The sequence below is a fragment of the Oncorhynchus masou genome, chromosome 10 (genome assembly GCF_036934945.1).
Source record: "Oncorhynchus masou masou isolate Uvic2021 chromosome 10, UVic_Omas_1.1, whole genome shotgun sequence".
Lineage (NCBI taxonomy): Eukaryota > Metazoa > Chordata > Actinopteri > Salmoniformes > Salmonidae > Oncorhynchus > Oncorhynchus masou.
Genome location: NC_088221.1, coordinates 16226421 through 16251457, shown reverse-complemented (window position 1 = coordinate 16251457; position 25037 = coordinate 16226421). Strand labels below are relative to the sequence as shown.

The 25037-nt window shown below is 43.3% G+C and overlaps 1 protein-coding gene across 1 annotated transcript in view; it reads right to left on the bottom strand.

Annotated features, from left to right (window-relative positions):
- The window catches only part of stxbp5l (syntaxin binding protein 5L), a 240711-nt gene that overhangs the window by 128416 nt on the left and 87258 nt on the right, over window positions 1-25037 (bottom strand). The window contains exon 3 of the mRNA XM_064976038.1: window positions 3232-3313. Within this exon, the coding sequence (XP_064832110.1) occupies window positions 3232-3313 (82 nt within the window). The remainder of the gene's footprint in view (window positions 1-3231; window positions 3314-25037) is intronic.

The window sequence follows — 25037 nt, the reverse complement described above, 5'->3', positions numbered from 1 at the left end:
ATACCCCATAATGTCAAAGTGGAAATGTGTTTTTAGAACTGTCTACAAATGTATTTAAAAAATGAAAAGCTGAAATGTCTTGAGTCAATAAGTATTCAACTCCTTTGTTATGGCAAGCCTAAGTTGAGGAGTACACATGTGCTTAACAAGTCAGTAATTGTGTCGAACATGATCTCATCTCTTTACCCTACACATACAATTATCTGTAAGGTCCTTCAGTTGAGAAATGAATCTCAAACACAGGTCCAACCCCAAAGACAAGGAAGGTTTTCCAATGCCTTCGCAAAGAAATGCACATATTGGTAGTTGGGGAGGAAAAAGCACACATTGAAAATCCGTTTCAACATGGTGAAGTTATGTATTACACTTTGGATGGTGTATCAACACACCCAGTAACTACAAAGATACAGATACAGAGTTTAATGGCTATTATAGCAAAAAACAGAGGATGAATCAACAACATTGTAGTTAATCCACAATACTAACCTAAATGTCATAGTGAAACGAAGGAAGCATGTACAGAATAAAACATATTCCAAAACATGCATCCTGTTTGCAATAAGGCACTTAAGAAATACTTTTTAAAAATGTGGCAGAAAATTAACTTTATGTCCGGAATACAAAGCGTTATGTTTGGGGCAAATCCAACACAGCACATCAATGAGTACCACTCTTAATATTTTCAAGCATGGTGGTGGCTGCATCATGTTATGGGTGTGCTTGTCATTGGCAAGGACAAGGGAGATTTTGGGGGATGAAAATAAATGAAATAGAGCTAAGCACAGGCTTTCCAACAAACTATGGGAGACAAGTTCACCTTTCAGCAGAACAATAGCCTAAAACAGCTGGCCAAATATACACTGGAGTTGCGTACCAAGATGACATTCAATGGTCCTGAGTGGCCTAGTTACAGTTTTGACTTAAATTGACTTGAGAATCTATGGCAAGACATGAAAATGGCTGTTTAGCAATGATCAACAACCAACTTGACAAAGCTTGAAGAGTTTCAAAAAACATAGTACAATCCAGGTGTGCAAAGCTTTTAAAGACTCACAGCTGTAATCGCGCCAAAGCCAATTCTAACATGTATTGACCCAGGTGTGTGAATACTTATGTAAATTAGATATTTCTTTTATTTAAATGAAACATTTCTGTGTTTTCAACTTGTCATTATGGGGTATTGTGTGTAGATGGGTGAGAGAATCCATTTTGAATTCAGGCCGTAACACAACACATTTAATAAGTCAAGGGGTATGAATACTTTCTAAAGGCACTGTATTTGTGTACATGTCTGTGTCAATGTTCGGTACACAGTGTTACATGTGTGGAACTAGTATATACATACGAAGAAATGTGATTATCAGACATTGATTTGAAGTGTGGAGGATACAGTACATCAGAATTTTTTTACATTGGTTTTGAATAAAACATTCTGCTCTGCTTTCGATAGTTGTGTTTGTTTTCACCAGTACACTAAACTATGGGGGTTTGAAATAATTTCACTATTCGAGCGGCGACTAGTGTGGGCGGACTCGAGCTCGTAAATCGTGGAGTTGAGTTTAGTCGTCTAACCCGTTGGTTGCTCGATGTAGCCTAATCCTTTTTATTTCACTAACTTTTAATTTGGTCCTTTTATTCCATATTTTGTGAACTTTCTCCTCCACTCGCTACACATTGAACCTCTTTGATGCTTTGTTTGGCAAACATAAACAACAAGATATTTTAATATAATTTCGAAAAATACATTTCAGTGGTAGAATCTGCCTAAAATTAATATTTTTTTCCTCCCAAAAACAAATATTCACAAGTATTTGAATACTAATGTCTGTTAGGATATTTGAATATTCAAATAACCATGCACATCCCTACACTACACATAGTGATTATATTATCCACATTCTGAAGGGAAAATATGCTTCTTGCTTCACATGAATGGGCATTAAAAAACCCAAGTCTAACATCTATCAATACCTCTCTCTCTCTCTCTCTCTCTCTCTCTCTGTCTGTCTCTCTCTCTCTCTCTCTGTGTGTCTCTCTCCTTTCTCTCTCTGTATCTATCCCCCCTCTCTCTCTCTCTCTCTCTCCTTTCTCTCTCTGTATCTCTCTCTGTATCTCTCTCTCTCTCTCTTTCTCCCTGTCTCTCTCCTTTCTCTCTCTGTATCTCTCCTCTCTCTCTCTCCTTTCTCTCTCTGTATCTATCTCTGTATCTCTCCCCTCTCTCTCTCTCTCTCTCTCCCTGTCTCTCTCCTTTCTCTGTCTCTCTCCCTGTCTCTCTCCTTTCTCTCTCTGTATCTCTCCCCTCTCTTTCCTATATCACTCTCTCCCTACACACAAGATAAGGACATTAATGACCCCCTTCCTTCCCTCTTGTCACAGTAATTAGCCACCCCCTCACACACATGAAGAACTAATATCACACACTGCTGCAGCTGTGCTCCCCCCCACCACCACATACACACACAATTACTAAGGGGGGCGTATTATGGAAAGTGACAGTGAGTGAAGGGAGACGAACTTGTGATGCTCGTAGTCGAAGCGTGCTGCTCAGACCACTGAGCCACCACAGTTCAAAATGCTCTAGCTAGCCGGGAGAATACTTGACATCCACCCCTCATAAAGCCCCATCTTCCCCCACCAAACACCCCTCCATATCCCCCATCTCCCACCACCCATCCATCTCCCCCGCTCCACACCCCTCATAGTTGCTAAATAACAGTGCTACCATTAGTCAAAACCATCCTAAAAGAGTGTCGAGTCAAGGTTTGAAATCAAGAGGGAGTCTGTGAACTGTGAATGTATCTGCCCACAACAAGATTTAGAACAGAGTTAAATTCAAAGTATGAAGAGGAATGGTAGAACTCTTAGCTTCTATTACAGATGATGTGTTCTCAGTTGGGTGAACTGGAGGTGCACTTCATGTTTGTTGGCCATATTGCCTTCACCCATACTATATTTTCAGATGAGAGGCAAGGAGAAGAGGCCTGTTGAACAGTGTTTCCCATTTTTGTGATAGACCCGGACAAGCACACCTGAATCAACGTGTCAACTAATCATCAAGCCCTCAATGAGTTGAATCAGGCGAGTTTGTCAAGGGTAACAACAAAAACGTGTGCTGTTAGGGATACTCAAGGACTGGAAATGGGAAACACTGCTTGTAGACGACTGAGAAGATTGTTATATGAAGACATCAGGGAGGGAATCTTACCTTGAATAGAATAGATTTAGTCTTACCTCGTTGATGAGGAACTGTAGCTGGAGGACAGCGGCTCCACTTTCATGCTGGCTATAGCAGTCCACACCAGGCCGTCCCAGGCTGATGACATCACAGAGTCAAGGAAGCAACCAGGAAGTAGAATGCATTGGCATAGCACAGGACAATGTCTAGCGCACACATGCACATTTGCACACACACACACATTTGCACACATTGGCAGACACAGAAAAATACACCCACACACGGTAGGATGCATTGGCATAGGACAGGACCATGTCTAGCACCGACTGTATGAGCAGGATAAAACATGAAAAACACGGAACCAACCAGGGAGATTCCTCAGAGGAGGAAGGGGAGGACGTCCTTCCGGAGGACGTCCTCTAACGTATCAGAGCACTGGCAGAATGAACTGAAATGTTGTCCACCCAATCAAAGGATAAGAAAATCAATCTAATACTGAAAGGATAAGCTCCAGCTAGCTTGAATGGCCATGCATCAAATGTGGTGAGTAGCGGACTCAAAGAGAGAGAAAGACAATAGTTAAAAGTTTTGTACTAATTAATTTCTTTAAAAAAAGGGGATGCAAGAGAGCGAGAGAGAGAGAAAGCTAGCTATATTTTGTTATATTCTTTTCACTTTCACTGGGCTAGTTTCAAACACCTGGCTGAAACAGAGAGAGATGCTATTTTAGCTAGATGGCTATGGCTATCCAACACTGTAACTCTTCCAAGTCAAGGTAAGCTTTTAGTTTTATGAATTTATTGCAATTGTGGCCCGCCGGTGTAAATGCTTGCTGACTGTACACTGTACACAGGAACTATACGAGCAAAGTGATCAATGCTGTTTGTATGTGGCTGCTAGGAAAAAGTGTGCAAGGCAAGAGTGTGCAAGGCAAGAGTGTGCAAGGCAAGAGTGTGCAAGGCAAGAGTGTGCAAGGCAAGAGTGTGCAAGGCGGTATTACATTTCTGCCACCTTTATTACTCTAATTTTTCTCTCGACCTGTGTGCACCTACGTTCTAAACGTTCAGTCATAGACTAGGTTGTAGCAACCTCATGTCAGGTACATGGAACATTCGAGAATCATGTTGTAGCCTAAACCGATCGAGGTTACATTGAGCAGGGTGAGCGCAATATGAATGACAGTCATCCGATACCGCTGTAGTAGAAATAAGGCCATGCTCATTAAAGAAAATACTGTCCTCTCTCATCTTAAATGGCACCGACCTCCACTGGAACCTGCTGAATATTTAGAAATGATATAATAGTCGTAGGCTGCAGGGCAGGACTCTGAAACATTATTTCTCCTGGTTAGGTGTAATAAAATATGGAATGAAATGAACTCTCTAGGTGAGTAACGTTCCTGTATTAAACACTGAATTCGGGAGTGAAGTGAATAAAGTACATTAGTGGTCTTGTAAAACCACACTTACACCCATTCTGTCCTCTCTTTCCCTGGATAACATGGCTAACTTTCCAGAGTAGCTCTCTTAAACAATGAGTCATAGGACTGGAGAAACAGGAGGGGTGGAGTGTGTGTGTGTGTGTGTGTGTGTGTGTGTGTGGGGGGGGAGATTTAGGTTCAAAGTTGGGTGAAAAAAAATACAAAATACCCTTACGTTGATGACTTTTTGCAAATACAATCAGTTTTCAACTTTGATTCAACGTCGTCACAATTGTATATATTTATTTTTTAATGATGTTGGAACAACGTTGATACACACAGTTTCTGTGCCCAGTGGGCTGTTATTGTTGTGGAAGCTCTCTCTCTGTGTCAAAAAGAACATGCCTGAGGGATGGAGTAATGAGGGGACCGCAGGAGAGGATATCAGGCCACTTTGAGACACACTGCCTGCATCCCAAATTGCGCCCTATTCCCTGTTTAGCGGTGGGGATGGACATAACGTTTACATCTGCAGAACAATTATATCTGTATAAGAATCATATCTCCAGAGCAATCATGTTTCCAGAACAATTATATCTCAAAGCAAAGCAAATGATAGCCAAAAACAATTTCCCACCTCCCAGTGGAAACCAAAGTGCTATTTGACTATGTTTGTTTCTGCCCCCCTCCCTCCACCCCCCCACCCCCCTATACACACACTAATGAACGAGGCCAACCCAACCAGTGTTCAGCCAGTACAGTATGTTGATGTCCTGCTCTCTATCTGCTGTAGAACAGAGGTGTGTGGCTGTAGAGGCAGGGTTCTGGTTGACTACATAAGGGGACAACACAAGGTGTCAGGACAGATACATCTGTGCCACAGGATTGGTGCTACTGCTTTTTCAGCCACCTCACACACACATAGACGCACGCACGCACACGCACACACACACACACACCTCCGACAAGGACAAGGTCATGGGACCTCTAATTTTACTCCAAGACACGATAAACAGTGTGATATAAAACAGATAAACATGTATGCAGCGTGCTTGTCAAACATGCTGTTTGCTAACACCACAGCAACAAGGTTGAGCAATTCGGAGTAAAATCGAGTGGACAGGGCCTTCCATGCCCATGCATCCATGTTCAGCAGATGAAGAGTAGATGGCGAAAGAACTGTTTCCAGGCCCAGCCAATATATTAAGTACAACTGTGGCTGTCCACTTGAATTGAGATTGGCTGGGCATCTCTTTTTTCTCTCTAGTTAGGAAGGCACTTCTAATCAAAATCAATACTGCAGGTAATCACACTCCCAAAAGCCTTTAAACAAGCACATTTCAAGAACATTAGCAAGAACGGCCTCTTTTGTGCGTGTGTGTGTGTGTGTGTGTGTGTGTTTGTGTGTATGTATGCCTACCTTTGAAACTCAGTGTGTGTCTAGCTGTGTCAGCCTCTATGCTTCATGTGTATTCTCTACGCACATTATCACCAGTGAGGGAGCGTGCAAGGCATGCAGACAGGCGTGCTGTGCGGGGGGGAGGGGGGGGGGGGGGTTCGGATGAGCAGGGCTCGTGGGCGGCGGGGGATCGGCAGAATTAACAATCCGTGACCGTCCCATTTCCCATTCGTTCCCCAGGAGGGAGGAGGTGGTTGATGAGAGGGAGAAGGGAGTGACAAGCGAGGGGGGACCGTAACTCATTCTTCTCATCCCTCTTTCCCTGGCGCCCTGTCTACCACTCCTCCTTCTTTCCCTCCAGTCTCCCTCTCGCCGTAATGACTGGACAGCCACTGAAGACATGCTACATGCCACTGGAAGGTGTGACAAAACTCGGAACAATGACACAAGAAACATAACTCATGAAAACATTCTGGGACATTTGCTCTGACCAGTGACACCATGCCAAGGGGTTTGCATTTAGTTTTATGAAGGAGAAGAGAAGAGGGAGGGAATGAAAGGAGAAAAGAGAGAGAAGGGATGGTACGAGGGAAAAGAGAGAGAAGGAAGGGTACGAGGGAAAAGAGAGAGAAGGGAGGGTACGAGGGAAAAGGGAGAGAAGGGAGGGTAGGAGGGAAAAGAGAGAGAAGGGAGGGTAGGAGGGAAAAGAGAGAGAAGGGAGGGTACGAGGGAAAAGAGAGAGAGAAGGGAGGGTAGGAGGGAAAAGAGAGAGAAGGGAGGGTAGGAGGGGAAAAGAGAGAGAAGGGAGGGTAGGAGGGAAAAGAGAGAGAAGGGAGGGTATGAATGGGAATGGATGGTATGGGTCTTAGGTCTAATTGTGCTCTCTGCATGGTTGCCTGTTAATTGGTCCTGGTTTAATTAGTTTGATAAACACACACATGGGACCCAGTCTGCATGGGAGCCACTACAGAGACACACACACAGCCAGGACAGGCGATGCCAGAATGGCTGCTGCTGTCTAAGATGGATCATTACCTCTGTGCCAGCCTGCTCTCACTGCCTGTATCCCAAATGGCATAGTATGCCCTACATAGTGCACTACTGTTGACCAGGGCCTATAAGGCACTATGTAGGGAATATAGAGTGCCATTTGGGATGCATTCACTTACAGTATGGTTGTTAATACACAGCAGCCTGGGCCGTGCCCTTGTGTATGCTACCCAGAGACATAGGAGAGGTTGGCCAACTGGGGTCGAGACTGAGTTTTGATCGGGTGCCAACTTGGCACCAAAAGCTTATAGTAAAGGAGTTTGTTAAACCAAGCAAATGATCCCATTCCTAGTGAATCAGTTAGTGTACAGATATAGCTGGGTTGTGGATGAATACAAAAATAAGATGACATCCACATAGTAAAATCGCATGAGTTAATTCAACTCCTATGGAGTCAAATTTCAACACTATTTTAGTCATGGGGTTGATATTTTTGGAGTTAAAACGACACTAAATGGAGTAAATATTAAACTCTGAGAGTTTCTTGAATTGAACTCCAATTGCCATTTTTACTCATTTCCGTATCATTTTTTTTAATCAATTCCCTTGCCATTTGACACTTTTCTGTGTTGTTTTTAATTAACAATCAACTGCAGCAGAGCACATTTTTCTTTCAGCTGACATCCTTTGAGTAAGAATGATGTAAAGCCTTATTTGAACATTTCTGAATGTTTCACACGATGGTGCTTTGCAATAAGATATCTCATTTCTGTCGGAAGCCATCTCACAGGAAGATATCCGGCACTTTGACATCACTCCTAACTTGCATTCAGAACACCTGTCAGAGTAGTGAAGACGATACAGCCCATGTAGACGAACAACATCAAACTGGAACAACTATCTCACTAACAGCTGCTATGAATCCAACCCCTTACAGATTGGATGAGTTGAATGTATCGTATTTTTGTGTAGCATCAGATTTAAAGAAACAGTCCATGTGCAAGAGACAAGAAATCAACCTGCAACAGACATGAGTCGGTCACGGTCAATCCAAAAGGCATTTCCTTCTTAGTCTAACGGTCTAAGACGGTGGTGTTACTCTGGTGTTATCCAGAGTGTTACATTGGCACCAAATGTGGGGTGGGCTCTCGCGGGGGAGGGGTCAAAGGTGAATGTGTCACACGAGGTTGCGTGACGAAGTAGACCCGCCTGTGAACTTCAAGACCAGCGTTTGCCCTCAGCCCAAAAAGGACATGTCCTCTTGGTCTAAGACATTGGTTGCTCCCCTGGGAGACCTGAGTTCATATCCTGCGCGTTACAAGAGCATGCTGGGAATTATTTGTTTAAATATTTAACTCCCTGTCTCTGGTTACTCTTAAAGGGAAAATGGTGCATTTCTATGTTTTGTTGTAAACGATACGTGTTCATCGTGTGAATTTGGCATTAGTAATTGTCTGCTAACTGCTTGATGATGTCATTGAAAACACTTATCTTTCTCTGTCTATTTTACTACAAAACATAGGAACGCACAATTTTCACATATGTTGATATATGTTTTTTTATTTAACCTTTATTTAACCAGGTAGGCAAGTTGAGAACAAGTTCTCATTTACAATTGCGACCTGGTCAAGATAAAGCAAAGCAGTTCGACACATACAACGACACAGAGTTACACATGGAGTAAAACAAACATACAGTCAATAATACAGTATAAACAAGTCTATATACGATGTGAGCAAATGAGGTGAGATAAGGGAGGTAAAGGCAAAAAAAGGCCATGGTGGCAAAGTAAATACAATATAGCAAGTAAAACACTGGAATGGTAGATTTGCAATGGAAGAATGTGCAAAGTAGAAATAAAAATAATGGGGTGCAAAGGAGCAAAATAAATAAATCAATTAAATACAGTAGGGAAAGAGGTAGTTTGTTTGGGCTAAATTATAGGTGGGCTATGTACAGGTGCAGTAATCTGTGAGCTGCTCTGACAGTTGGTGCTTAAAGCTAGTCAGGGAGATAAGTGTTTCCAGTTTCAGAGATTTTTGTAGTTTGTTCCAGTCATTGGCAGCAGAGAACTGGAAAGAGAGGCGGCCAAAGAAAGAATTGGTTTTGGGGGTGACTAGAGATATATACCTGCTGGAACGTGTGCTACAGGTGGGAGATGCTATGGTGATCAGCGAGCTGAGATAAGGGGGAACTTTATCTAGCAGGGTCTTGTAGATGACATGGAGCCAGTGGGTTTGGCGATGAGTATGAAGCGAGGGCCAGCCAACGAGAGCGTACAGGTCGCAATGGTGGGTAGTATATGGGGCTTTGGTGACAAAAACAGATTTCACTGTGATAGACTGCATCCAATTTGTTGAGTAGGGTATTGGAGGCTATTTTGTAAATGACATCGCCAAAGTCGAGGATTGGTAGGATGGTCAGTTTTACAAGGGTATGTTTGGCAGCATGAGTGAAGGATGCTTTGTTGCGAAATAGGAAGCCAATTCTAGATTTAACTTTGGATTGGAGATGTTTGATATGGGCCTCGAAGGAGAGTTTACAGTCTAGCCAGACACCTAAGTATTTGTAGTTGTCCACGTATTCTAAGTCAGATCCGTCCAGAGTAGTGATGTTGGACAGGCGGGCAGGTGCAGGTAGCGATCGGTTGAAGAGCATGCATTTAGTTTTACTTTTATTTAAGAGAAATTGGAGGCCACGGAAGGAGAGTTGTATGGCATTGAAGCTTGCCTGGAGGGTTGTTAACACAGTGTCCAAAGAAGGGCCAGAAGTATACAGAATGGTATCGTCTGCGTAGAGGTGGATCAGAGACTCACCAGCAGCAAGAGCGACCTCATTGATGTATACAGAGAAGAGAGTCGGTCCAAGAATTGAACCCTGTGGCACCCCCATAGAGACTGCCAGAGGTCCGGACAGCAGACCCTTCGATTTGACATACTGAACTCTATCAGAGAAGTAGTTGGTGAAACATGCGAGGCAATAATTTGAGAAACCAAGGCTGTCGAGTCTGCCGATGAGGATGTGGTGATTGACAGAGTCGAAAGCCTTGGCCAGATTAATGAATACGGCTGCACAGTAATGTTTCTTATCGATGGCGGTTAAGATATCGTTTAGGACCTTGAGCGTGGCTGAGGTGCACCCATGACCAGCTCTGAAACCAGATTGCAGAGAAGGTATGGTGAGATTCGAAATGGTCGGTAATCTGTTTGTTGACTTGGCTTTCGAAGACCTTAGAAAGGCATGGTAGGATAGATATAGGTCTGTAGCAGTTTGGGTCAAGAGTGTCCCCCCCCTTTGAAGAGGGGGATGACCGCAGCTGCTTTCCAATCTTTGGGAATCTCAGACGACACAAAAGAGAGATTGAACAGGCTAGGAATAGGGGTGGCAACAATTTCGGCAGATAATTTTAGAAAGAAAGGGTCCAGATTGTCTAGCCTGGCCGATTTGTAGGGGTCCAGATTTTGCAGCTCTTTCAGAACATCAGCTGAACGGATTTGGGAGAAGGAGAAATGGGGAAGGCTTGGGCGAGTTGCTGTGGGGGGTGCAGTGCTGTTGACCGGGGTAGGAGTAGCCAGGTGGAAAGCATGGCCAGCTGTAGAAAAATGCTTATTGAAATGTTCAATTATGTTGGATTTATCAGTGGTGACAGTGTTTCCTATCTTCAGTGCAGTGGGCAGCTGGGAGGAGGTGTTCTTATTCTCCATGGACTTTACAGTGTCCCAGAACTTTTTTGAGTTAGTGTTGCAGGAAGCAAATTTCTGCTTGAAAAAGCTAGCCTTGGCTTTTCTAACTGCCTGTGTATAATGGTTCCTAGCTTCCCTGAAAAGCTACATATCACGGGGGCTGTTCGATGCTAATGCAGAACACCATAGGATGTTTTTGTGTTGGTTAAGGGCAGTCAGGTCTGGGGAGAACCAAGGGCTATATCTGTTCCTGGTTCTACATTTCTTGAATGGGGCATGTTTATTTAAGATGGTTAGGAAGGCTTTTTTTTAAATATCCAGGCATCCTCTACTGACGGGATGAGATCAATATCCTTCCAGATGATGAATATGAACATATGAATATGATGAATATGAATATGATGTTGAAAAATCATGACATTTCCCTTACATTGAGTTAAAAGTATTCCTTCCCAATGAACTCCAGTTATCATTACTAACTCCAGGTTTAAGATAACTCCCAGTAGAGTCAATTTCAACCAAATTTCAACTATTCTTGAGTTATTTAATTTGGTGTAATGAGTCAACAGGATTTCAGCAGGCAGTGAGAGGGATATTGAGATAGAAATAGAGGGGTAAGAATAGGAAGAGAGTGACTCACCGAAAGAAAATAGAAATGTAGAGAGACCGAGAGACAGAGAGAGAGAGACCGAGAAACAGAGAGAGAGACAGAGAGAGACAGAGAGAGAGAGGCAAGTTAGAAAGTGGTGACTCAGAGATAGGGAAAGCTAAACAGCAAATTGGAAAGTTTTATCTAGTATTGATTTTTCAGTGTAACATTTCTAGTGTTGATTCAGCTGTTAAATTAACACTCATTGGTTTAAAAGAACCCCAGTGTTTGTGTTAAGAACCAGTGTTTAACCAAAACCACACCTATCATATTTCCCAGCATTTTTTTTTTTTTTTACATTTATTTAACTAGGCAAGTCAGTTAAGAACAAATTCTTATTTTCAATGACGGCCTAGGAACAGTGGGTTAACTGCCTGTTCAGGGGCAGAACGACAGATTTGTACCTTGTCAGCTCGGAGGATTTGAACTTACAACCTTCCGGTTACTAGTCCAACGCTCTAACCACTAGGCTAAGCTGCCGCCCCAGCATGCTTTATTGCGGGTTGACTTTTTGAATAATTTGTTTCAATATCTATGTTTTGATTGATTAATTAATCTTATGCTACTCAAATATAAATAACATACATTTTTCTAAACTATTCCAACCTGTTACTTGGACTTATTGCACCTGTTACCGAAATGGTTGTTCCAGTTTAGATGGTTTAGGTAGTTTGGCTGAACAGTCATTCTGAATGCATGTTGTGGCTGAACACAAATTCAAAATGTTGAATATCCACACTCATTTTGCACTCATTTTGCACTCATTTTGCAAGCCATCATAATGTGACTTGCAGGTCTGTAAAACACGAGTTTCAGGCCACTGTATTGGGTAAAACTAGGCCCTCAAATAAGTCCTTATTAAATACTTGTTGTATTGTGTTAAAAAAATGTAATTTAGATGATAAAATATTCACTTGGAATATCAATTGGTGAAGGCCACAGGATTGGAAATGGATGAATTGCAACAAGCATGCCTCTGTCACAAACAAATACAGTCATGGGTGGTTAATCAACAAAACAGCAAACAATAATCAGACACACCAGATCTGAACACAAATAAACCACCGAAACTCTTGCAAACCTCAGTGAATTCATCCCTCATCCATGTTCTAAACTGCCCTATTGGCACCAAGGATTCAACATTTAATGAAGTTTGTAAATTATACGAAAACAAGGGGGGCGTTAAAACTGAATGCTGAATTACAAAGCAAAAACAGGTTTCTAGAAATGTTTGATAATATATAGAAAATATATATATTACAATATATTACATTTACATGACATTTACACATTTACATGAACCACTTTTGGCGGTGATTACAGCCTCGAGTCTTCTTGGGTATGACACTACAAGCTTGGCACACCAGTATTTGGGGAGTTTCTTCCATTCTTCTCTACAGATCCTCTCAAGCTCTGTCGGGTTGGATGGAGAGCGTCGCTGCACAGCTATTTTCAGGTCTCTCCAGAGATGTTCGGTCGTGTTCAAGTCTGGGCTGTGTACTGGGCCACTCATGGACATTCAGAGACTTGTCCCGAAGCCACTACTGAGGTGTCTTGGCTTTGTGCTTAAGGTCGTTGTCCAGTTGGAAGACAAATCTTCACCCCAGCCTGACGAGTAGGTTTTCATCAAAAATCTCACTGTACTTTGCTCGGTTCATCTTTCCCATGATCCTGACTAGTTTCCCAGTCCCTGCCGTTGAAAAACACCCTCACGGCATGACGCTGCAACACCAGGCTTCACCGTAGGGATGGTGCCAGGTTTCCTCCAGATGTGATGCTTCGCATTCAGGCCAAAGAGTTCAATCTTGGTTTCATCTGACCAGAGAATCTTGTTTCTCATGGTCTGAGAGTCTTTTTGTGCCTTTTGGCAAACTCCAAGCTGGCTGTCATGTGCCTTTCACTGAGTGGCTTCCGTCTGGCCACTCTACCATAAAGCCCTGCTTGGTGGAGTGCTGCAGAGATGGTTGTCAGAAGGTTCTCCCATCTCCACAGAGGAGCTCTGTCAGAGGGACCATTGGGTTCTTGGTCACCTCCCTGACCAAGGCCCTTCTCCCCCGATTGCTCAGTTTGGCCAGGCGGCCAGCTCTAGGAGGAGTCTCTTGGTGGTTCCAAACTTCTTCCATTTAAGAATGATGGAGGCCACTGTGTTCTTGGGTTCCCTCAATGCTGCATACATTTTTTGGTACTCTGCCCCATATCTGTGCCTCGAAACAATCGTGTCTCGGAGCTCTACCGACAATTCCTTCAACCTCATGGCTTGGTTTTTCCTCTGACATTCACTGTCAACTGTGGGACCTTATATAGTCAGGTGTGTGCCTTTCCAAATCAAGTTGTATAAACATCTCAAGGATGATCAATGGAAACAGGTTTCACCTGAGCTCAATTTCGAGTCTCATAGCAAAGAGTCTGAATACATATGTAAATAAGGTATTTATATGTAAAAAAAATATATAGAAATGTGCAAACATTTATAAAAACCTGTTTTTGCCTTGTCATTATGGGGTATAGTGTGTAGGTTGAAGGGGATTTTAGAATAAGGCTGTAAACGTAACAAAATGTGGAAAAGGTCAAGGGGTCTGAATACTTTCCGAATGCACTGTTATAAATAGTGAAGAGGACAGGTCCCAAAATCAACCCATGCGGGACAACTTCAGTAACGCAGGTAACTTGACACCATCAGAGAGCACACCTGCAAGACGCCTGGTCGAGGCCCATTTCAGACAACCTCTGAATGAGTAGGGGATGGTCGACAGTATCAAAGGCCTTGAATAGGTCTATAAATATAGCACTGCAATGAGTCCTAGGATCTCTGCAATTTAACACATCATTGAAGACGGGCGTAGCTGCTGGAACGGTCCTCTGTCCAGGTGTAAAAACAGACAGAACATTAAGAATATCGTTCTTGGCGTTCTTAGCTGAGAGATTGCCAGTGATTCTAATATTTTTTTGCAAGGCAAGATAGATTAGAAATTGGGCAGTAGTTATCTAGGTCAGAAGGATTCCAACATTTGTGAAGGGCGAGGACCTGCACCGCCTTCCATATCTTAAGGATAGCAACAGAAGCAATTGTTAAATAAAAATGTGGGTCAAAGGTTCAACAATGAGGGAGGCGGAAAACTGCAGTAGAAAGGGATCAAGCAACTGAGCTCCAGTAGATTATTATTATTTTTTTTACATACGTTTTGCAAGGCATTTGGTACATCATTGACATAAAATAGTTCAAATGAAAAAGAGTGAGTTCCTGGAAGAGCATCATTCTCTGCTATCTGTTTAGAGGTGAATAAAGGACACCCTCTTGTGGAACTTTAGATATTTTCAGAAACCATTATTTCAAATAGGGGGCCAGCTTAGGCCAAATGGTTATTAAAAGCACCACAAATGTAATTGTTTGTCTTTTATGGGACCAGTGGCCATCAATAACCTGCTGGGGCAATGAGGGGGTGAAGATTTGTTTCAAAGATTTGACCACTCAAGAATTTTGCTGGATTTTCCACCACTCTCAGACACACAATTCAAGAGATATGTTGACTTTGCTTTCCCAACCAGAGTAACACATCTATTTCTCAAATGTCTGAAGGACTGCCAGTCAGAACTAGAATCAGTCAATCTAGCTTTAGCCCAAGCTACATTTCTTTCATGAAACAATGGGTTACACCTGTTCCTTACCTTACATGTTTTATATGGGTCATGCTTATCTGACACAGAGTAAAACATTCAAGGGCCTGATCTAAATCAGATATTGACGATAGACAATTGTAGTTCACCAGGTCATATCGAAAATGTTGCTCATTAAAAGTGCTGAAATTTCTCTTTGTAATAATGTGTGGACGCGATTTAGGTCGCTTCGTATCTCTAATGCAAGCAATGGGGCACTGATCACTGAGCTCGTTAGCAAAGATTCAATTGGCTGTACAGTATATTGTACATATGAGGAGCCTTTGTCAGAATGACATGCAAAAGAGTTGAGTTTACAGGGTGTTTTAAGTTGGTTCAGATATCAGTTGAGTAAATAAAATGTTCAGTACAAATATATTTCAGTCTATCTGACACTGGCATCAACCAATCCAGGTTAAGGTCACCCAATCTTAACCTTAGTTATTACCGAGGCCCACATTTAGGACAAGACGTTCAAATTGTTTGGGGACATAGGTGATGATACACACAGCAGCGTTCAAGTTGTTCTTTCTGAATCTGCCAGCTCTGTCAGATCTATTCACATTATTTCCATACATACTCTCTAGAAATTATCTAAACGATCTAAACTTCCGATATTTACATGAATCAGTCCAACAGCTGCAGGATTTCAGATGAGACAGAGTCTCCAACACAAAAACTCTATGATCAGAGAGAGAGAGAGAGAGAGAGACCGACCGACCGACCGAGAGAGACAGAGAGAGGTTAGACAGAGGTGATTACGTTAGTAGGATGTGTTTCCAGGGCCACAGGAAGAATGGAATAGTTTCAATGTTAGAAAGCCACACTGACTAATATAAACATGCATGGTGTATGACATGTATATGTTGATCACTGTATCAGGTGGTTCAGCAGCTTGTCTGTCTGTCTGTCTGTCTGTCTGTCTGTCTGTCTGTCTGTCTTTGCCACTGTCACAATGCCAGCTCCTGTCTGCTCCTATGCCAAACTCACCATGACTAGCAAGTTATTAGCATAATCCATCAGGAACATCATTTCCAAAACAAGATGATTACCTCAAAAGTGCATAAAACCCAATTAAACATAACCACTCCAATCTCTCATTTGCTAATTCAACTCTAGCAGGCTCCTTTATTGAAAGCAACATTTTTGCGAGAGGCTCAATTGCAGAGAAATCTGGAGTATGTGGTGGAAGGGAAGGACTCTAGTCAGAAGTAAAGAGTACTGTATGTTTGTGTTTGTTTGTCTGTCTGTCTGGTAATGCTGTTTGACAGGCGCTCAGAGCCTGATTAAAGGCTGTGACGTTTCACCAAGTGATCAGCCTGCTAGTTACTTTAACCCTGTCATCATCACCAGCCTGCTAGTTACTTTAACCCTGTCATCATCACCAGCCTGCTAGTTACTTTAACCCTGTCATCATCACCAGCCTGCTAGTTACTTTAACCCTGTCATCATCTCCAGCCTGCTAGTTACTTTAACCCTGTCATCCCCACCAGCCTGCTAGTTACTTTAACCCTGTCATCATCACCAGCCTGCTAGTTACTTTAACCCTGTCATCATCTCCAGCCTGCTAGTTACTTTAACCCTGTCATCATCACCAGCCTGCTAGTTACTTTAACCCTGTCATCATCACCAGCCTGCTAGTTACTTTAACCCTGTCATCATCACCAGCCTGCTAGTTACTTTAACCCTGTCATCATCACCAGCCTGCTAGTTACTTTAACCCTGTCATCATCTCCAGCCTGCTAGTTACTTTAACCATGTCATCATCACCAGCCTGCTAGTTACTTTAACCATGTCATCATCACCAGCCTGCTAGTTACTTTAACCCTGTCATCATCACCAGCCTGCTAGTTACTTTAACCATGTCATCATCACCAGCCTGATAGTTACTTTAACCATGTCATCATCACCAGCCTGCTAGTTACTTTAACCCTGTCATCATCACCAGCCTGCTAGTTACTTTAACCCTGTCATCATCACCAGCCTGCTAGTTACTTTAACCCTGTCATCATCACCAGCCTGCTAGTTACTTTAACCCTGTCATCATCTCCAGCCTGCTAGTTACTTTAACCCTGTCATCATCACCAGCCTGCTAGTTACTTTAACCCTGTCATCATCACCAGCCTGCTAGTTACTTTAACCCTGTCATCATCACCAGCCTGCTAGTTACTTTAACCATGTCATCATCACCAGCCTGCCAGTTACTTTAACCATGTCATCATCTCCAGCCTGCTAGTTACTTTAACCATGTCATCATCACCAGCCTGCTAGTTACTTTAACCCTGTCATCATCACCAGCCTGCTAGTTACTTTAACCATGCCATCATCTCCAGCATGCTAGTTACTTTAACCCTGTCATCATCACCAGCCTGCTAGTTACTTTAACCCTGTCATCATCACCAGCCTGCTAGTTACTTTAACCATGTCATCATCACCAGCCTGCTAGTTACTTTAACCATGTCATCATCAACAGCCTGCTAGTTACTTTAACCCTGTCATCATCACCAGCCTGCTAGTTACTTTAACCATGTCATCATCACCAGCCTGCTAGTTACTTTAACCATGTCATCATCTCCAGCCTGTTAGTTACTTTAACCATGTCATCATCTCCAGCCTGCTAGTTACTTTAACCATGTCATCATCTCCAGCCTGCTAGTTACTTTAACCCTGTCATCATCTCCAGCCTGCTAGTTACTTTAACCCTGTCATCATCTCCAGCCTGTTAGTTACTTTAACCATGTCATCATCTCCAGCCTGCTAGTTACTTGAACCATGTCATCATCTCCATCCTGCTAGTTACTTTAACCATGTCATCATCTCCAGCCTGCTAGTTACTTTAACCATGTCATCATCTCCATCCTGCTAGTTACTTTAACCATGTCATCATCTCCAGCCTGCTAGTTACTTTAACCATGTCATCATCTCCAGCATGGTAGTTACTTTAACCCTGTCATCATCACCAGCCTGCTAGTTACTTTAACCCTGACGTCATCATATCCAGCCTGCTAGTTACTTTAACCCTGTCATCATCTCCAGCCAGCTAGTTACTTTAACCCTGTCATCATCTCCAGGCTGCTAGTTACTTTAACCCTGTCATCATCACCAGCCTGCTAGTTACTTTAACCCTGTCATCATCTCCAGCCTGTTAGTTACTTTAACCATGTCATCGTCTCCAGCCTGCTAGTTACTATAACCCTCATCATCTCCAGCCTGCTAGTTACTTTAACCCAGTCATCATCTCCAGCCTGCTAGTTACTTTAACCCTGTCATCATCTCCAGCCTGCTAGTTACTTTAACCCTGCCATCATCACCAGCCCGCTGGTTACTTTAACCCTGTCATAATCACCAGCCTGCTAGTTACTTTAACCCTGTCATCATCACCAGCCTGCTAGTTACTTTAACCCTGTCATCATCACCAGCCTGCTAGTTACTTTAACCATGTCATCATCTCCAGCCTGCTAGTTACTTTAACCATGTCATCATCTCCAGCCTGTTAGTTGCTTTAACCATGTCATCATCTCCAGCCTGCTAGTTACTTTTACCCTGTCAACATCTCCAGCCTGCTAGTTACTTTAACCCTGACATCATCACCAGCCTGCTGGTTACTTTAACCCTGTCATCATCTCCAGCCTGCTAGTTACTTTAACCCTGTCATCCTCTCCAGCCTGTTAGTTACTTTAACACTGTCATCATCACCAGCCTGTTAGTTACTTTAACCCTGTCATCATCTCCAGCCTGCTAGTTACTTTAACCCTGTCATCATCTCCAGCCTGCTAGTTACTTTAACCCTGACGTCATCACCAGCCTGTAAGTTACTTTAACCATGTCATCATCTCCAGACTGCTAGTTACTTTAACCATGTCATCATCACCAGCCTGCTAGTTACTTTAACCATGTCATCATCTCCAGCCTGCTAGTTACTTTAACCATGTCATCATCACCAGCCTGCTAGTTACTTTAACCATGTCATCATCACCAGCCTGCTAGTTACTTTAACCCTGTCATCATCACCAGCCTGCTAGTTACTTTAACCATGTCATCATCTCCAGCCTGCTAGTTACTTTAACCCTGTCATCATCTCCAGCCTGCTAGTTACTTTAACAATGTCATCATCTCCAGCCTGCTAGTTACTTTAACCATGTCATCATCTCCAGCCTGCTAGTTACTTTAACCATGTCATCATCTCCAGACTGCTAGTAACTTTAACCATGTCATCATCACCAGCCTGCTAGTTACTTTAACCCTGTCATCATCTCCAGCCTGCTAGTTACTTTAACCCTGTCATCATCTCCAGCCAGCTAGTTACTTTAACCCTGTCATCATCTCCAGCCTGTTAGTTACTTTAACCATGTCATCATCTCCAGCCTGCTAGTTACTTGAACCATGTCATCATCTCCATCCTGCTAGTTACTTTAACCATGTCATCATCTCCAGCCTGCTAGTTACTTTAACCATGTCATCATCTCCATCCTGCTAGTTACTTTAACCATGTCATCATCTCCAGCCTGCTAGTTACTTTAACCATGTCATCATCTCCAGCATGGTAGTTACTTTAACCCTGTCATCATATCCAGCCTGCTAGTTACTTTAACCATGTCATCATCTCCAGCCTGCTAGTTACTTTAACCCTGTCATCATCTCCAGCCAGCTAGTTACTTTAACCCTGTCATCATCTCCAGGCTGCTAGTTACTTTAACCCTGTCATCATCACCAGCCTGCTAGTTACTTTAACCCTGTCATCATCTCCAGCCTGTTAGTTACTTTAACCATGTCATCGTCTCCAGCCTGCTAGTTACTATAACCCTCATCATCTCCAGCCTGCTAGTTACTTTAACCCAGTCATCATCACCAGCCTGCTATTTACTTTAACCCTGTCATCATCTCCAGCCTGCTAGTTACTTTAACCCTGTCATCATCTCCAGCCTGCTAGTTACTTTAACCATGTCATCATCACCAGCCTGCTAGTTACTTTAACCCTGTCATCATCTCCAGCCTGCTAGTTACTTTAACCCTGTCATCATCTCCAGCCTGCTAGTTACTTTAACCCTGCCATCATCACCAGCCTGCTGGTTACTTTAACCCTGTCATAATCACCAGCCTGCTGGTTACTTTAACCCTGTCATCATCTCCAGCCTGCTAGTTACTTTAACCCTGTCATCATCACCAGCCTGCTAGTTACTTTAACCCTGTCATCATCACCAGCCTGCTAGTTACTTTAACCCTGTCATCATCTCCAGCCTGCTAGTTACTTTAACCCTGTCATCATCTCCAGCCTGCTAGTTACTTTAACCATGTCATCATCTCCAGCCTGCTAGTTACTTTAACCATGTCATCATCTCCAGCCTGTTAGTTACTTTAACCATGTCATCATCTCCAGCCTGCTAGTTACTTTAACCATGTCATCATCTCCAGCCTGCTAGTTACTTTAACCATGTCATCATCTCCAGCATGCTAGTTACTTTAACCCTGTCATCATCACCAGCCTGCTAGTTACTTTAACCCTGACGTCATCATATCCAGCCTGCTAGTTACTTTAACCATGTCATCATCTCCAGCCTGCTAGTTACTTTAACCCTGTCATCATCTCCAGCCAGCTAGTTACTTTAACCCTGTCATCATCTCCAGGCTGCTAGTTACTTTAACCCTGTCATCATCACCAGCCTGCTAGTTACTTTAACCCTGTCATCATCTCCAGCCTGTTAGTTACTTTAACCATGTCATCGTCTCCAGCCTGCTAGTTACTATAACCCTCATCATCTCCAGCCTGCTAGTTACTTTAACCCAGTCATCATCACCAGCCTGCTAGTTACTTTAACCCTGTCATCATCTCCAGCCTGCTAGTTACTTTAACCCTGCCATCATCACCAGCCTGCTGGTTACTTTAACCCTGTCATAATCACCAGCCTGCTAGTTACTTTAACCCTGTCATCATCACCAGCCTGCTAGTTACTGTAACCCTGTCATCATCACCAGCCTGCTAGTTACTTTAATCATGTCATCATCACCAGCCTGCTAGTTACTTTAACCCTGTCATCATCTCCAGCCTGCTAGTTACTTTAACCCTGTCATCATCACCAGCCTGCTAGTTTCTTTAACCATGTCATCATCACCAGCATGCTAGTTACTTTAACCCTGTCATCATCACCAGCCTGCTAGTTACTTTAACCCTGTCATCATCTCCAGCCTGCTAGTTACTTTAACCCTGTCATCATCTCCAGCCTGTTAGTTACTTTAACCATGTCATCATCTCCAGCCTGCTAGTTACTTTAACCATGTCATCATCTCCAGCCTGCTAGTTACTTTAACCATGTCATCATCTCCAGCATGCTAGTTACTTTAACCCTGTCATCATCACCAGCCTCCTAGTTACTTTAACCCTGACGTCATCATATCCAGCCTGCTAGTTACTTTAACCATGTCATCATCTCCAGCCTGCTAGTTACTTTAACCCTGTCATCATCTCCAGCCAGCTAGTTACTTTAACCCTGTCATCATCTCCAGGCTGCTAGTTACTTTAACCCTGTCATCATCACCAGCCTGCTAGTTACTTTAACCATGTCATCGTCTCCAGCCTGCTAGTTACTATAACCCTCATCATCTCCAGCCTGCTAGTTACTTTAACCCAGTCATCATCACCAGCCTGCTAGTTACTTTAACCCTGTCATCATCTCCAGCCTGCTAGTTACTTTAACCCTGTCATCATCTCCAGCCTGCTAGTTACTTTAACCCAGTCATCATCACCAGCCTGCTAGTTACTTTAACCCTGTCATCATCTCCAGCCTGCTAGTTACTTTAACCCTGTCATCATCTCCAGCCTGCTAGTTACTTTAACCCTGCCATCATCACCAGCCTGCTGGTTACTTTAACCCTGTCATAATCACCAGCCTGCTGGTTACTTTAACCCTGTCATCATCTCCAGCCTGCTAGTTACTTTAACCCTGTCATCATCTCCAGCCTGTTAGTTACTTTAACCATGTCATCGTCTCCAGCCTGCTAGTTACTATAACCCTCATCATCTCCAGCCTGCTAGTTACTTTAACCCTGTCATCATCACCAGCCTGCTAGTTACTTTAACCCTGTCATCATCTCCAGCCTGCTAGTTACTTTAACCCTGTCATCATCTCCAGCCTGCTAGTTACTTTAACCCTGCCATCATCACCAGCCTGCTGGTTACTTTAACCCTGTCATAATCACCAGCCTGCTAGTTACTTTAACCCTGTCATCATCACCAGCCTGCTAGTTACTTTAACCCTGTCATCATCACCAGCCTGCTAGTTACTTTAACCATGTCATCATCTCCAGCCTGCTAGTTACTTTAACCATGTCATCATCTCCAGCCTGTTAGTTGCTTTAACCATGTCATCATCTCCAGCCTGCTAGTTACTTTAACCCTGTCATCATCTCCAGCCTGCTAGTTACTTTAACCCTGTCATCATCATCTCCAGCCTGTTTTCCTTAAACTTCATCTACACTGGAGGAGGAAAATGAGAAGGACAGTATGGATCAGACTCAGGACTTAATATGTGGTGTTGCTGAATAGTCATTGCATTCTGGTAACTCGATGTTCTAAGATCATGTTAACAGATCTATGTCAAAATGAGCCCAAAGATTCATCAAGATACATCTCGCTAACTACTGTATATGAGAAGTCAAATAATTGGCAAAATGAATACATTTGCAACGTGGTCAACAACACAGTACAGGAGGAAGCTGTATCTGCCAGTAGATGTGATTGACAGGGGAGATAATGGCAGGCGAGGAGCTCCACAGACTGCTGATATGACACTGGTAAAATAGATATCCATCGCTGTTTGATGAGTGTATGTTCCCCCCTAGGAGGAGGTGGGGAGGAGGAGGGAGTGGGGAGGAAGAGGAGGAAGAGGAGCCGAAAAGGTGGAGGAGAGATACGTCAACATAGAACATAGACAGTGAACGTGGTGACATGTCAATCTGACTGCAATGCCTTTTAAACATGTCAAGAAGCTGTTAGATGGATGAAAACTGGCAGAGATGACAGTGTGTGTGTTTGTGTGTGTGTTCGGACGTGTGTGTGTGTGTGTTTGTGTGTGTGTTCAGACGTGTGTGGACATGTTTAACTATATGTGTGTGTGTGTGTTCGGATGTGTGTGGACATGTTTAACTGTGTGTGTTCGGACGTGTGTGGACGTGTGTGTGTGTGTGTGTGTGTGTGTGTGTGTGTGTGTGTGTGTGTGTGTGCGTGTGCGTGTGTGTGTGTGTGTGGCCCCTGGCTATATCTGTTGATGTTAATCAGTAATATGTTGAGGTGTGATATCCCAGGCTTAGCCTAATGTAGCCCTCATTATGAAGATTATCACTACTTATTAGCGTTCCCTGCCAGGGCTAAAGGCTTATCCTTATTTTCCACACAATGTGGTAATAACAAAAAAACATTGTAATATATGCCATTTAGCAGATGCTTTAATCCAAAGAAATTTACAGTCATGCGTGCATAAATTGTACGTGTGGGTGGTCCTGGGAATCGAACCCACTATCCCGGCAGTGCAATGTTCTACCAAAGGAGCAACAGAGGACCACATTCTGAGCCAATGCTGGGATGATCAAACTGCATAGTCTCCTAGTTAGCATGTTCAAATCAGGGAGTCGTGTTAGTTTATGGATAAATATATGGATTATAGACGTTATGTTCCATGTTTGATACGCTCTTCGTGCTGTGTTTCATAATTCCACCCATAAAGTAGAATAAAAATCCTCTGTGTTTTCATGAGGAGCTCAACTCTGTTGAAAGTCGTTTCAATAATTCAGAGTAGAAAGCAGAAAGCATGGAGCTTTGTACCAAACGACTAAAGCACAACTACAGTCAGACATGTTTCTCCCTCACTGGAAAAGAGGCAACTGCAAAGTTCTCAGAATCTGAGTGGACTCTGAAAACCTGCATACAAACTACTGTTTCCCTTGTCTATGCTATAGGCCACTGGTTCCCAACCAGGTACTAGCACCCCTGGGGGTACATGAGAAGACTCATGAGACCACAGGCCTACTGGTAAAATGCACATGAGGGGGTACTTCAGGGGTACTCTGGGCAGAGTAAAATTCAGTTGGTGGAACAATAACCGAAAAAGGTTAAGAACCACTGCATAGGCTCTAGACTGGTATGTACAGGATGAGTTCAATACATCAAAATCTCATGTTGTACACAATACAATTTCCCTCCATGCTTGGAACGTTTAACTTCATCCTCACATGGCTCCAGGAATTCCGTAGGAATCGAGGAGAGAGAATAGCAGGTTGGTTTGAGGTGCTACTGAGTCACAGAACGAAGATGAGCGCATCGCTCCACCACTCCAGGTTGCCGCTGACTCCAAGCCGTCCGTCTGTCTGTCTGGCCTCCTATCACTTTTAATGATCTTTTCTAACTGTGTTTTGGCTTGACCATGGAGGGCTGGGAATCTGCTGGCCAGATCATGCAGGTGTAAGCTCTCATCCCCCTCTCTATCGCTGAAGGGACAGTAATTAACCGTGTTTGCTTGACACACTCCATTTAATGATGAAGGGATCAAACTGAGAAATTATCATGACCACTCACACAGTGGTCCCTGGCTGCCACACCGAGCACGACAGGCGAGGACTGAAGGAGAGAGGGAACGAGGGAGGAGGAAAGAGCCGAACGGGGTGGGATGAAATGAAGGTAAAGGGTTCAAAGTGCACTGGCCCTAGCTGTTACAAATAATTGACATGTTCAGAGAAAGAACACCACTCATCTTTCGCCCTCTCCCGCTGTTGTGTTCTGCTGCACTACCCAAGTGCATTATAACATACCTATTAAATACAGATCTGAAGTGCCTACTGAGATGATGTCGTGATATGGAGAAGAAGAGTATGCATGTGGTGGTGATGTATGTGGTGATGGAGTGCTAATCTCGCCGAGTAAACTTACACTTAATTATACCTATCGTGTCCTTATGTTACTGAGCCTACTACACGACACCTCCTCTCCTCTCTTCTCTTCCTCCTCTTTCCGCTCTGCCACAGCTGTGTGTCCTCATCTGTGGAGAGATCAGGCTGGCACACTGTCACCTTGCTTGTCA